The sequence below is a fragment of the Muscardinus avellanarius genome (assembly GCF_963383645.1).
Source record: "Muscardinus avellanarius genome assembly, chromosome: 3".
NCBI classification, from domain to species: Eukaryota; Metazoa; Chordata; class Mammalia; order Rodentia; family Gliridae; genus Muscardinus; species Muscardinus avellanarius.
In genome coordinates, this window is record NC_137788.1 from 133,742,864 (window position 1) to 133,757,468 (window position 14,605).

General features: G+C 55.4%; 1 protein-coding gene across 1 annotated transcript in view; it reads right to left on the reverse strand.

Moving 5' to 3' along the window:
• Positions 1 to 2,107: 2,107 nt before the first annotated feature.
• Positions 2,108 to 14,605, reverse strand: part of ITGA11 (integrin subunit alpha 11) — a gene marked incomplete at its 3' end in the record, with an annotated part of 112,301 nt that continues 99,803 nt past the window's right edge. The window contains exons 21-30 of the mRNA XM_080692197.1: positions 14,073 to 14,171; positions 12,688 to 12,764; positions 11,601 to 11,690; positions 10,494 to 10,584; positions 8,389 to 8,502; positions 8,117 to 8,203; positions 6,039 to 6,149; positions 5,835 to 5,930; positions 2,951 to 3,064; positions 2,108 to 2,179 (exon numbers count right to left, since the gene is read on the reverse strand). Coding sequence (XP_080548323.1) covers positions 2,108 to 2,179; positions 2,951 to 3,064; positions 5,835 to 5,930; positions 6,039 to 6,149; positions 8,117 to 8,203; positions 8,389 to 8,502; positions 10,494 to 10,584; positions 11,601 to 11,690; positions 12,688 to 12,764; positions 14,073 to 14,171 — 951 coding nt within the window. The remainder of the gene's footprint in view (positions 2,180 to 2,950; positions 3,065 to 5,834; positions 5,931 to 6,038; positions 6,150 to 8,116; positions 8,204 to 8,388; positions 8,503 to 10,493; positions 10,585 to 11,600; positions 11,691 to 12,687; positions 12,765 to 14,072; positions 14,172 to 14,605) is intronic.

The following is a 14,605-nucleotide window of genomic DNA, read 5'->3' on the forward strand; positions in this document are numbered from 1 at the left end:
GATAAGAAAAAATGCTTGAGCATGAGGCTTTGCTGCCTCTAAAACGTCTCTTCTATTTGCCTGCTAGGCAGTCTTAAGGCCAGTCTTGGACATTTCTACTTCAGAGTGTTTAGAAGAAAGGGAGCATTGGTAAGAGAAAGAGGAGGAAAAGGAGAGGCCTTGCACACGCCAGCCTTCAGCCTCTTCACCCTTTGGCCCTTAGTTGGCCTTAGTGAAGGCCTGGGGAGGGTTGTTAGTGTGCTCACCTAGTGAGTGTGAGGCCCAGGCTTGGATCCCCAGCACCCCCTCAAAAAAGTTGTTAAAAATGTGCACGCCAACTTCTACAACCAGGCCTTTCATTCGAGCATTATCTGAGATCTGATAGGTTTGAAAGATGTGTTTCAAATCAGACAATGTACTTTTGAGTTCATGAGTTCTTTTTTTGCCAGGTCATTCCATTCATAAGAGTGAAGAGTGGTGCAGTACGACTCAGGACTTCCTAGCGATTCTCTTAGAAGGATAGCGGGTTCTGATGTCCAGGCTTATCCCACCATCCTCCCCGCTTGCTCATTTGGCCCTTGGAGGCTGGGCCAGTGCCAGTCTGCCTGGGCTGATGGGGCTGGGCCTCGTCTTGATCTTGCTGTGAGACTTGGGGCTCTCAACTTCTCTGGTCTGAGAGTGCTTCTCTATGAGGAATTAGGAATAATTTCTAAGGTTCTACTTGCTGAAATTCCAGTAAATGAATGGTGCAGGAATAGAATGGAAACAACTTGGTTTAAAAGTAACCTGCACCTAAGAAGAAACTAGGTAGGTTGCCATGGTAGGAAGAGCGACACCTAAGCCCCACCCTGGGGAGGCCTGAGGGTGGCGAGGGAGCTGGGACTAGGGGTGGACGCCACAGAGAAGCATCTGGTTCTAATCGTCCACCCTGGCCAAAGAGCGGGTGGGGACTTGGGAGGGAGGAAGGGGTGGACAGCAGCCCCGCTTCTGGATGCTCTTGGAAGGAAGCAGGAAGCCCCTCCCCTCCTCTTTAAAGCAGAGTGCTGCTCGCTGGGAAACGCTCCGCCTACAGGATGCGGTCAGTGCCGTGGGTTTTAAACCCTTAAAATATTTTTTTCGTAAAAATAGTGACGACGGTAAAGGTCTAGCAATGCATAGGGGAACAGGTGCCTTTGACGTTTTCCTCTTTCATTTCCACCTCAAACGAAAGTTAAGGCATAAATTACTCGGCGGGGTATCAGCGTCCCCTTGTCCTTGGGAGGGGGTGCCGCCGTGGCCGCTCGCATCACCTGCCCCCGAGGCAGCACCCGCGCTGAGGGTCCTGGCACGGGCTTTATTCAGTGCGTCCCAGGGAGGACCCTCGACTGCGCCCCCAGCCCTCCTCCCGCACCCGCAGGCTGGTGGCAGGGGTGGGGCGTGGGGGCTCCGGCGGGGTGGCGGGTGCTAGGGAGAGAGCTGCCCGCCCTGCCCTCTGCCCGCCGCGGCGGCGAGGCGTGCGAGCCCGGGGCTTTGTCTCGGGAGCCCTCAGCTGGGCCGCAGGCGAGGGTCCTGGGGTCCTGGGTCCCGCCGGCCGCCTGGCGGGTCCGCCTCGCAGGGTCGCTCTTCACCCCGGCCTGCAGCTGCCATCTTAAGCCTGGGGCTCCGGCTCCTCCAGGCGCCTGGGGCCTCCCTATGGGAAAGGAGGGGTCTGACTTGGGAGTCCACCGAAAGGGCGAGGGGTGGGAGGGCCTTGTAGAATGCAGGTCCTTCTGGAACTGGGGGTCCGGGCGGGATTGACAGTCTTCCTCCGCGGGTTTCTTTGGAGGTGCGCATGATTGCGAATTCCTAGCACCAGAGTGGCTGGGGCAGCAGATGCCCCCCGCAGAGCCCGGGGGGGGGGGCTTGGAGGAGTCCCTTTAAGTCCCCAGGCATCTGTACTGGAGTGTCCCGGTCTCCAGTAGGGTGGTCCCTCTTAACATGGCTGGAGTTCTGTCCCAGGGGAACAGGCGCCGTCCTTGGCGAGAGGTCCAGCGCAAAGCCCGAGGGCGTCCACTCCGCTCCGCTGCAGCTCGGTGGGCTCACAGCCCCGGCCTGCGCGCAGCCTGAGCTGGCTGGGCCCCCATCAACGCGAAGCCTCCTCCTCCGAGCCTCACTCCAGCACTTTGGGGGTGGGGTCCAGGCCAGGCTCCCTCTTGCGCCTGGCACTTTTAAAGAAGCCGAGCTGTGGGAAGGCAAGGCGAGGTCTCATGGTGGGCAGCGCAGACAAGGCCTGCCTCCCCTCCCGCTGTCCCACGACCCTCCTCAGCATTCCCTGAATAGCCCGCTCTTGGAGCGCCCACCTGGCTCCTACCATCTGCCGCAGGTCCTGCTGCTTAGCATTCCCTACCACTCCCCCGTTGTAGGAGTTTGAGACCAGGGTTCTTTACCAGAATGGCCTACATCATTGGAGCGTTGTTTGGTTGTGTGAACTTGCTTTAATATTGTGTGTGTGTGTGTGTGTGTGTGTGTGTGTGTGTGTGTGTTCCCTGATGAGGGACCCTAGTTTCCTTTTCTTTTCTTTTCTTTTCTTTTCTTTTTTTTTTTTTTTTGGTGGTACTGGGGGTGGAACCCAGAAGGTTTCTACCTCCGGGCTATACTCCCAGACCTATTTTTATATTTTATTTGGAAACAGGGATCTCACTAAATTGCTGGGAGCCTCACTAAGTAGCTGAGGCTGGCTTCGAAACTGTGTGATCCTCCTGTCTCAGCCTCCCAAGCGCGGGGATTACAAGCGTGCGCCACCACGCACTCCGGGAACCCTAGTTTTCAAAGTTCTCGGAGGAACCCGCACGAGGCTTGCAGGCCCTGGAGCCACAGTGGGAGCGCCCTCTGCTGGCCGACCCAGTCCTGCGGTAGTGAGAGGCGGCACTGGTGCCTGCTCCCATGGGGAGGAGTAGGGCAGTGACCTTAGGTCCAGAGGCCGGAGCCCAGGCTTGGGCAGCTGTGGCCTCACCTTCCACAGCGCCAGGACTAGCAGGGCCAGCAGCAGGAGGCCCCCCAGCGTGCTGCCCACAATGATCCAGATGGGGATCTGCGAGTCCTCTTGCTTGGAGACTTCAAACACCACCTGCAAGGGAAGGGGGAGCCGGGTCAACAGTGCCAGTGTCCCGGGGTGGGTGCCAGCCTGGGAAGGACCAGGGTCAGCGGCACCTGGTGGGGAGCTGCACCCCTTCCTCAGGGAGATGCCACGGAGGGATGGCTTTCCAGCTGGCCAAGGCCTCAGATGGTGGCCCTGCCCCATGGACACCTGAGTTGGACTGTCCACGCCAGGTGGTTCTGCAGAACACGATCTACCTTTGCCTTGGCCACCCCACTCTCCCTGGACCCTCCTAGCATAGGGCTGCGTCCTCACCGCCTCCCAAATGCCCTGGGGTTGCTTTGACTCTGGGTGCAGCCACTGCCCGGGGACTTGGGGCTTGTTTACAGGAACAACCATAGGCCCAGCACCTGCAGCCCACAACACCTTGAGTCCAGAGAACTTTTAATTGGCTTTAAAATTAGAAGAAAAGCCGGGCGTGGTGGCGCACGCTTGTAATCTTCGCGCTTGGGAGGCAGAGACAGGAGGATCGCGCAGGTTTGAAGGCACCGCGCACGGCTGGCTTAGGAGACCCTGTTTCCAAATAAAAATGTAAAAATAGGTCTGGGAGTGTAGCCCGGAGGTAGAAGGGCTTCCAGGAACCCCAGTACCACCAAAAAAAAAAAAAAAAGAAGATAACCTAGCTTTGATTATATTTTTTAATACCAACTTGAAAAATTAAAAAAAAATTTATTTTTTGCAGTACTGCAAACAGAACCCAAGGGCATTCTACCTCTGATCTATACCCGCAGCCCTGTTTTTAATTTTTTAATATTTATTTATTTATTTTTGTCATACTGGGAATGGAACCCAGGGGCATTCTACCTGATTATACCCCCAACCCTATTTTTTATTCTTTATTTTGAAACAGAATCTCACTGAGTTGCAAAGGGCCTCACTAAGTAGCTGAGGCTGTTTGTAAACAGCAATCCTCCTGTCTCAGCCTCCTGAATGCTGGGATGACAAGTATGTGCCACCATGCACAGCTGTTATTCTTTATTTTGAAATAGGGTCTCACTGAGTTCCAAAGGGCCTCACTAAATAACTGAGGCTGTCTGCAAATGGTGATCCTCCTGTTTCAGCCTCCTAAATGCTGGGAATATAAGTGTGCGCCACCACGCCTGGCTAAAAAAAAAAAAAAATGGGGGAAGGGCCCCCCAAAGCCAAAGTGGCGAGGGCCACAAAAGTCATAAAGCAACCTTGGGGAGAACCATCCAGTCCCTGGCTTTAACCATATTTGGTGGTCATGATGTTCACAATTTTTTTTTTTTTTTTGCAGTACTAGAGATGGAACCCAGGGGCATTCTACCTCCGAGCTCCACCCCTACCCCTATTTTTTATTCTTTATTTTGAAACAGGGTCTCACTGAGTTGCAGAGGGCCTCACTAAGTAGCTGAGGCTGTCTGTGAACCATAGTCCTCCTGGCTCAGCCTCCCAAATGCTGGGATCACAAGTGTGCCCCACCACACTCGGCTTCACCTACTCTTTTGGATACCTGGGAAACCCTAAAGTATCTTTCAAGATTCAGTTCAAATGGCCCCTCTCCGCAAGCTCTCTCCCTGGCTGCTCTCTGCCCTGACACTGTCCCTGCACCCAGGCTCCCCCAGATGGCCGGGCTCTGCCGGCACTGTCCTCTTGTCTGTCCAAGTCATCTCTGCCCTCTGCCTGGTCTGAGCTGTAGAAGGGACACCCGGCATGTGCCACATGAACAAAAGCATACAGAAGGAGGCCAGGCGGGTGCCAGCTTCCATGGAGAGGGGGCTGTGGCTGTGCCTGGGGCCCAGAGGCCAGAGCCTCAGGCCTGGACAGTCAGCCAGGCTGCTGCCTCGCCTGCCACGGCCCGGGAGGCCTGGCCCTGTGTGCGGCTTCTGGGCTCTGGTCCCTTCTGCCTGGCACACCCACCCTGACTGGGTTGAAATCCGCTGGGTTCTTTGGGTGAAGCCTGGCTTCCTGACCTTTTGGGTTCTGCTAGCCAGGGTCTGCTGGGGTGGGGTCCCTTGAGCCCAGGCCGGTGTTTCTGGGATGCAGCCAGTGGAGGGCAGCAGAGCTCCACACTGCGCTGTCTCTTTCCACAGCATACAGGCTGCCCTCCCTCCCTGCAGTGTGGCTGTCTGTCTTTCTCTCCTCTCCTCCTCCCCCCCCCCTCCTCCTCCTCCTCCTCCTCCTCTTCCTCCTCCTCCCCCTCCTCCTCCCCCTCCTCCTCCTTTTCCTCCTCCTCCTCCTCCTCTTCCTCCTCCCCCTCCTCCTCTTCTTCTTCTCTCTCTCCCCCTTTCCCTCTCCCTCTCTCTCCGGAACCCAGGAGCATCCTACCTCTGAGCCTTTTTATTTATTTTGAAACATGGTTTCCCTTATGTTGCTGAGGGCCTTGCTAAATTTCTGAGGTTGGCCTTGAACCTGTGATCCTCTTGTCTCAGCGTCCCAAGTGCTGAGATTACATGTGTGGGCCACAGTGCCCGGCTGATTGGGCTTTCTTTACAACCCAACATCCCGCTGTCCTAGGAGAGCACCTCTCTCACAGACTGACCCTGAGGTGGGCCAGTGTGGTCTGCAACAATCAGGTTGCGTTTCACTAGCTCCCAGGTGCTTGCAGCAGGAGAGGAGGGCACTGGCTGCATGCCCCTTGGCACCTCCCACTTGTGCCCGAGATCTGTCCATGGCGTTCCTTCTCTCTCCTCAGCCTGCTTGTCTCCCAGGGAAGGGGCGGAGCAGCCCTTTCCCAAGCTGCAGGGCCAAGGCAGGTCGGCAGGGCTCCTGGGCTCACCTGGCGGCTGGGGTCGTCCTCGCGGAAGATGAAGGGGCTGTGGAACTGCCTCTGCAGGGCCGCGTTGATGGCAATCTTCATAGATCTGAACTTGAGCTGGACGGCACAGGGTCCTCAGGGCTGGCTCCAGGAGCTTCTGCTCCCCTGCCTCCCCTCCGTTCTCCTCCCCTCCCCTCCCTCCCAGCCTCCCCCAGGCCCACTCACTGCTTTCAAGGACGTCAGCCACAGGTTCCCCAGCAGGTGGAAGTCGATTTCCTGACTGGGGGCCAGCTTTATGTTGCAACTGATGGAGACCACATCGGAGTTGCTGTGATTCTAAAAGAGAATGTGGGTCTTGGGGGGCACTGGGGATGTGGAGAAGCAGGATGGGGCAGCCCGCCTGGCTGTGACCTGCGATAAGGTCAGAACCCTGGACCCCCAGATGTAGGACCTGGCCATAGAGCTTGACCAAGTAGGGTTTTACTCCTGGCAGAGGTGGGGCAGAGCACAGGGGACAAGGAGAAGGGTGTGCATGGGGACGCATGGCCCGGGACGCCAGGGAGGTTGGGAGGGAAACCCAGGGCCTACATCTGATGCTTTATTTGAAGTTGTGCATGGTGACCAGGTTGGGTGTGTTCCAGACACAGAACTTGATTCAACATTAAGAAATCTATAAATGTTTTTACTGTATAAACAGATTAAAAGAAAAACAATATGATCCTGTAACAGGTGCACAGAAAGTATTTTAGGAAATCTAACTTCTGTTCATGATGGGAACTTCCTGAATCTGATTTATGGGGACACACACACACATACACACACACACACACACACACACACACACACTCACACACTATCATACACGTTTAAAGAATCAGATTCCTTCAAAGTGAAGATCAAGACAGTTCTGACAATCCTGTCATCATTTCTGTTTCCATTGCCCTGGAAGTCCTAGCCAGAGTAATATGACAAGAAAATCAAACTAACAGTGAGATAGAAAACCCCAGCAGATCCTCATGCAATTAGAATTTATTAGGTTAAAGTTCCTTGTGTGGTTCTCACTGCCCATCCCAACCCTATTTAAGGTTTAATCTTTGGTAATGTGCTATGCAGTCAGAGTGCTTCTGGAAGGCTGAATCGGAGGAAACACAACTAGAACAGCGAAGATTTTAGTTGGGGAAGAAATGTGAAAGCACACGGAGGAACTGGCCCTGGAGGCTGAGGCATCCTGAGAAGGGCGCCCGCGCCAGCAGGTGCCCCGGGAGGGCTTCGGGAGTTGAGCTGGGCTGTGGGCGGCCGAGGGGTGGTAAGAGAACCGCAGGGCAAACCATGTGTGTTCTGGCCGCTGCCCCTCCTCTGCTTTTCTGGGTCCTGCTGACCCTTTTAGCCCAGATCCTAGGACTCTGTTGTCTGTCTGCTCCTCTCCTGCAAGGCGGAGCCTTCCAGAGGGCAAGAGTAGGACCCCTCCCTCGGTGTCCAAACCGGGCTCCTCTAGGTGCTCTGAGCACTCTCATTCTTGTGTCATAATGTGTGTGTGTGTGTGTGTGTGTGTGTGTGTGTGTGTGTGAGAGAGAGAGAGAGAGAGAGAGAGAGAGAGAGAGAGAGAGAGAGAGAGAGAGGGAGAGAGAGAGAGAGACTGGAGGTTGAAGCCAGGGGCATTCTACTTCTGAGCTATACCCAGCCCTATTTTATTTTATTTTATTTATTTTATCTGGCAACAGGGTCTCACTACGTTGTGGAGGGCCTCACTGAGTTGCTGAGGCTGGCCGTGAAATCTGGACTCTTCCTGGAGTCTTGGTCTCCCAAGTACTGGGATTGCAGGCGGGCACCACCACACCCAGCTTGCGCTCTCATTTTTAAAATTTTTTTTGTGGTACTGGGGATGGAACCCAGGGGCATTCTACCTCTGGAGCTACACCCCCAGGCTTATTTTTTATTCTTCATTTTGAAACAGGGTCTCACTGAGTTGCAAAGGGCTTCACTAAGTAGCAGCTGAGGCTGTCCATGAACTGTGATCCTCCTGTCTCAGCCTCCCAAATGCTGGGGTGACCAGCATGCGCCAGCCACCACGCCCAGTTGCTCTCTAATTTCTGAGACAGGGTCTCGCCCTGTTGCCCAGGCTGGCCTAACTCCGTAGGCTCAGGAGATCTTCCTGCCTCAGTCTCCCAAGTAGCTGGGGCTGCAGCCACTTGCTGCACCCAGCTTAGTAAGCTCTCACTGAGAGCCTACTGGGCTAAGCCGCCCCTGGAGCGCTGGCATGCTTCTCACCCTGTCTCCGGGGTTCTTGGCTTGGGGATACTCACCAGCTGCGGGACACGGTTCAAATCTTCTTCCATCGGGGTGGATCGGTACTCGGTGCTGTTCCCCCAGATGTTACAGGATGTGTTTGCCTGCAGGTGGACATGCACACACACGTATATGCACACACACATGCACGCGCACACACGCATGTACATGCTGAGCCAGCTCAGCCTCCGGGGACTCTCCTGTCCTCCTCCTCAGGAGAAGGACCTGGAGTCCGGGGACAGGAGGACATCCTCCGGGCTAGGTCTGTCCCTGGTCCTGGGCGCCGTACCTGGTCGGTGTGGAAGTCCCTCAGCATCAGCAGGCGGTTGCCGCCCCTGGTGGCGAGGGGAACGGTGATCTTCATCAACACTCCGTGGATGGGGAAAAAGCCCACGTTCTGGATCTGTGGCCAGAGCGGGATTGTCAGTACACCTAGCAGCAGTTGGGGGAGGGGAGGACGAGGCCCAAGGAGTGCTCCCCCAGCCTGCCGAGAGGCCCCACGTGGCCCCTGGCATTTCCACTCTGGGGGCTGCAAAGCTCTGCCCCTTGTGAGTGTGGGGAGGGCGTGGACAGGGCAGGGCTCCTGGGGACTTGTATGTAAATGGAAAGTATGTAAATGACTTGTATGTAAATTGCAGAGACCAGGGTCAGAACCTTGGGGCTCTGCCACGGGTGGCCTGTGCGGCCCTGGGCAGGTCACTAAGCCTCCCTTGGACCAGGCAGGCAGGGCTCAGACTGTCAGCCTGCCCTGCCCCTGCTGAGAGACAGCGGTGGGAGAATTTGATAAACTCATTTCAGGGCTGTGGAATCTCTTGTGGCCTGCGGTGGTGGAGAATGCTATGACGCTTCCTAATTCTCATGTCTCCCTTCTTCCTTGACAAAAAACTTCCCAGACTCCCCTGCAGCTGACCCACCACGGGACAAGGAGCCGCAACGGGGCTTGAGGAAGAGGCTCCTCTCCCCTTCTTGCCTGGAATGCAAATGTGAAGGCTGGGGCTGGAGCCACTTTGAAGTGTGTGTGTGTGTGTGTGTGTGTGTGTGTGTGTGTGTGTGTGTTCCTGGGGATCGATACCAGGGCATTCCACCTCTGAGCTACGCCCCCAGCCCTTCTTAATTTTTTTTTGTTTTTGTTTTTGAAACAGGGTCTTGCTAGGTTTCACTACTTGCTGAGGCTGCCCTGGAACCTGTGATCCTCCGGTCTCAGTCCCCCAAGTACTGGGATTCCAGGCGAGTGCCACCACGCCGTTTATAAAATGATCTTGAGGCTGGTAATTTCATGCTGAGGACGGTGGACCAAAAGACTCAGTCCTGGGTGACTGTGAAGCTGCCAACTCTGAACTTCCTAAAAGATTTTGTGGTACTAGGGATTTAACTCAAGGGTATTCTCTGAGCTCCGAGATAATAAATAATAAAACATTATTACTTAATAATAAAGAATAATAAACAAACATCATTCAATAAAATTATTTAAATAATTAAAATTATTTTTGCCGGGCGTGGTGGTGCACGCTTGTAATCCCCGCGCTTGGGAGGCAGAGACAGGAGGATCGCGCAGGTTCGAAGCCAGCCTCGCTGGCTTAAGAGACCTGTTTCCAAATAAAAAGTATAAAAATGGTCTGGAGTGTAGTCCGGAGGTAGAAGGGTTTCCAGGAACCCCAGTACCACCAAAATAAATAAATAAATAAATAAATAAACAAATAATTTTTAATTTTTGTACTGGGGATTGAACTCAGGGAATTCTGCCTCTTAGCTACACCTCAACTCCTTTTTACTTCGAAACAGCATCTTGCCCAGTTACTGCACGCTGGCCTTGAACCTGCAACCCTCCTGTCTCAGCCTCCCAAGTACTGAGATTACAAGCACGCTCCACCACGCTCAGCTAATTTTTTATTTGGAAACAGGGTCTTGCTGAGTTACTAAGTATTGCTGCCCTTGAACCTGTGATCCTTCTGTCTCAGCCTCCTAAGTACTGAGATTATAGGCAAATGCCACCCTGCCCAGCAACTCCAGACTTTTTTTTTTAATGGGAGAGTATAAACCTTGGTGTATTTAAACCACTGTATTTTTTTTTACATGTATATGTATAAATTATATAAATTTTAAAAAATATATATTTATATACACACACACACTCTCTCTCTCTCTCTCTCTCTCTCTCTCTCTCTCTCTCTCTCTTAAAGAATTTCAGGCAGGCACATTTCATCTTCAGTGATAAACCTCCCATTCCAGCCTTGCTGCTTTTCAGAGGGATACCAAGACGCCCAGAGAGCAAAGAACTTGCCAAAATCCAGGCAAGGAGCAGGTGGCCGGCAGGGTAGAGGCTGGCTCCAGATCCCCTCCGGGAGGGGCTGCTCTGCTCCCGCCCTTGGCCCTCCCGCTGCCCTCCGGCCTCACCTTGAACACGCAGTGGAAGGGCGGCCCGAGGCCCTCGTAGCTGCCCAGGGAGCTGTTGGCCTTGACCTCGTAGTGGCTCAGGCTGCTGGTCCTGCGGGGAGGAGGACAGGACCCGGGTGGTGGTCAGCGCCGCTAGGCAGGTAGTGTAGGAAGGAGGGTGTGCGCGTGCGCCGGCTGCCCCGGGCTGAGGACCAGGGTTCCCTGTGTCCGTGGGGAAGGACTCAGGCTCAGCAGGAATAAGTACTGCGCTCGGTTAGCAGTGTGGGGTGGGCATGGGGCGGGCTTGCGGAGAGAGCCAGGTATTTTCTGTCCCTGCTGTGGCCTCTCTTTCTAGGGCATGGCCTCTTTGAAGCATGACTTTCCTCCTAACCCTGCACCCTCCCAGCCTCTAGGGGTGGCTCGAGGAGGCTGCCCTTCCATACCGGGCCTTCTCTGTCTGCTTGGAGCTCAGACGGGGGTCTGTGGCTGTCAAGGAGGGGAGCGGGGTGGCCTAGAGGAAGTCTTTTCTCAGTGAGGTGTTTAGGTTGATTTTTTGTGTGTGTGTGTGTGTGTGGTACTGGGGATGGACCCCAGGGGTGTTCTACCTCTGAACTACACCCCCAGCCCTATTTTTTTATTCTTTATTTTGAAACAAGGTCTCACTGAGTTGCAAAGGACCTCACTAAGTAACTGAGGCTGTCCTCAAACCTTGATCCTCCTGTCTCAGCCTCCCAAATGCTGGGATTACAAGCGTGGGCCACCACGCCCAGCTTTAATAGGTCTTTTAAATTCTATTTATTTTTGTGGTATTGGGGATTAAACCCAAGAGCTGGCCTCAAGCCTGCAATCCTCCTGTCTCAGCTTCCCAAGTACTGGGATTACAGGTGTGTGCCACCACCACGCCCGGCTATATTTTAAAATTCTCTACAGATAGTGCTGCCATTGTCCCCATGCTGGGTCCTGCCCTGTCCCAGCTGGGAGCCCTGAGCCATGCCCCTCCTTCCTCTAGCTTGGCACCTCACCATGGATGAGGGCTGCCCTCCCTGGACTACTGGGGGCCCACTTGGCTCCCCGGGAGGTTGAGAGCGGCAGCCCTGGTGGGGCCCGCAGGGGTGCTGTCCGGCCCACCTGGTGAAGAGGACATCGGCTTCGTATTTGAGGTGGAAGCGCAGGAGCGCTGTGTTGTCGTCCTTGGTGCTGTCCTTCTCGTCACTGTCACTACAGGGAGAGCCAGAGTCAGGAGCAGTCTGCTGTCCCTCCCGTAGGCTCCAGGGTGTGGGGCACTGGAGCAGCCAGCGAGGGAGCTGGGCTTCTCCAAGGAGAGGAGGCTGGGGAGGCCCGAGTGTGTGGTGCCAGCTGCCCCTGCCACCTTTTATTTTGTTTTGGTGGTACTGGGGGTTGAACACAGAGGCATTCTCCCACCAAGCCACACCCCCAGCCCTTTTTATTTTTCACTTTGAAACAGGGTCCTGCTAGGTTGCTGAGTCTTGCTACGTTGCAGAGGCTGGCCTTGAACCCGTGATCCTCCTGTCCCAGCCTGCCAAGTACTCGGACTGATGCGGGGCTCAGGGAGGGCTCGGGCTGCAGCTGGGAGGCCATGTGGGCTCAGGCCACCTACTCATGGAGCTGTGGGAGAGTGGCCCAAAGGATTCCCCAGCCAAAGGCAGACACTTGCAGATGTGGAAATATACGACGAATGCTTTTGGGGACTCTGGACACACACAAACTCTGTGTCCCCCTCCTGAGTCCCTGGGATTACACATGTAAGCTATTGCATCTGGCTAGAAATGGAGATTTGTGGGTTTTTTTTTTTGTACTGAGGAATAAAGCCAGGGGCAGTCTACCTTTGAGCTACACCCTAGCCCTATTTTACTCTTTTATTTTTTACTTTGAAACAGGGTTTTGCTAAGTTGCTGAGTCTCGCTAAGTTGCTGAGGCTGATCTCAAATCTGCAATCCTCCTGCCTCAGCTTCCCAAGTGCTGGTATCACAGGTGTGCACCACCATGCCCAGCCAGAACAACAACAGAGATTTGCTATCTAAAATGTGTTAGATAGATAAGGGACGAGCATTGTCACTCCTCCCCCAGCCTCCAAAGGATGAAGAGCGCTGGCAACACGCGGGCAGCCTGTTGGTCCACACTGGCCACCACCGCCCAGGCAGGGCAGGGACAGGGCAGCAGGGGAGCTGAAGGGAGGGGCAGGCGTGACGCTGACCTGCTGGAGCGGAGCTGGATCTCCAGGTGGTGCAGGAAGATGGCTTTGCTGAACTCGAACTCCAGACGGAAGGCCACCTGTAAGGGCAGTGCCTGAGCTGGGCGCTCCGACCAGCCTGGCCCACCTGCAGCCCTGTGCTTGCCTGGCCCACCTGCCCGGTGGCCTCTTGCCTGGCCCTCCTGGAACCGGGCTGGGAGAGGGAGGACCAGGTGCTGGAGGACAACCCCACTGGGCTGGGGGGAGGGGGGCTGCAGGGTGCAGACAAAGGCAACAGTACCCAGCCCGCCAGCCCCGCCCCTTTTGTTTGTAAGGAAAGCCAGCTGGAAGGCGGCCAGCCCCCAGACTCTCGGCAGGATTTTCCATGGTGGGGGAAGGGCCACCATGGGGCTCTCAGCTCGCAGGATGGGGTCATTGCAGCCAGGCAGATCTGCGGGCATCTGCTCCCTTGCTGAACTCAGGGGTGCCCCTTCAATGTGACACCTACCCTCCTCGCCTCCTCCGGGCCCCATTCAGCATGCTACAGGGCTTCTCTACAGGCCCCTCTTGCAGGGACCCCAGGCCTGGCCCTAGGAGGCTTCCCCAGGGGACCCTGGGCCCATCCTCCCAGGGGGCTGGGTGGGAGGAAGCTCGGCTGAGCTCTGCCCCACTCCAGAGCTCCGGGATTCCTCTGACTGATATCTCACGGGGGAGGTGCTATCCAAGGAGCCCCAATTCCACCCCAGCCTTGCAGACCCTGGGCTGGCTCCTGCCCAAGCTCCCCTCCTTTTACAGGTAGGTAGGTCTCTTGCCCCACAACCTTCTGTGGCTGCCTGGGCTGAGGGCCAAACCCTTTCCCATCCTCTGTCTGCCTCCTCCTCACACCCATCCTCTTCCCACCTGTACTTTTTTTTTTTTTTTTTTTGTTACCAGGGATTGAACCCAGGGTCATTCTACCTCTGAGCTACACCTCTAGCCCAATATTGTATTCTTTATTTTGAAACAGGGTCTCACTGAGTTGCAAAGAGCCTCACTAAGTAGCTGAGGCTGTCTGTGAACCGTGATCCTCCTGTCTCAGCCTCCCGAGTACTAGGATTACAAGCATGCGCCCCCACGCCCGGCTTCCCACCTGCATCCTAAGCATGTGGTGGTATGGTTGGTAATGTTGCCCCTATACAGTTGGTGGTGAGGCTGGAAATCTAAAGGACAGTGGGATTGGCCCCGGTAATAGGAAGGTGGTGGGCAGAAGCGGCAGGGATTCCCCTGCTGGGGTGAGCTGGCAAATGAGACCATTTGAATATTTGGAAGAAAAAACTCATATACCTGAAAGCCCCCCACCCCAGGCCCCTCTCTTCCCATCCTCACTCTCTCTGCCTCCCAGTTCTCTCCCACCTGCCCCCAGCCCCAACCTTAGCCTTGGCCTTGAAGAAGGGGTAGCTGACGTTGCAGACTTTCTTGTGCAGTCTCCTCTCCTCCGTCACGCACTCGATGCTGCTGTCCGAGTCATCCTGGGGAGGGGCGGGACAACAAAGCAGCAGTTAGAGCCCAAGATGGGGGTCTGGAGCCACCTTCACTGCCAGCTGACCCCTCCCCTCAGAGACCCCGGCCCACGTGGAAGGCTGAGCACGGGGATGCTGACCGTGACCACAGAGGCCTCAGAGGCCGGTGCGAGGGCGCATCACTTGGGCTGCGGGCGCCCAGGTGTTTGCTTCGCCATTCTCCCTGGATGAGGGGCACCCGCTGGGGCCATGGTGCAGTGTGGCATGGAATAGGGGCTTGGAGCCGGGTGTGAGCCCTCCCTCTGCCCCTGTGCCGAGGGGACAGCTCCAGGTGTGGGCTGGAATGCACTCATTTGCTTGTGTCTCCTCTGGGAGATGGAGGTGACAGCACCCAGCTCCCGGGGTCCTTACAGGATTAAAGGACGAAATAAAGGCAGGTGGGT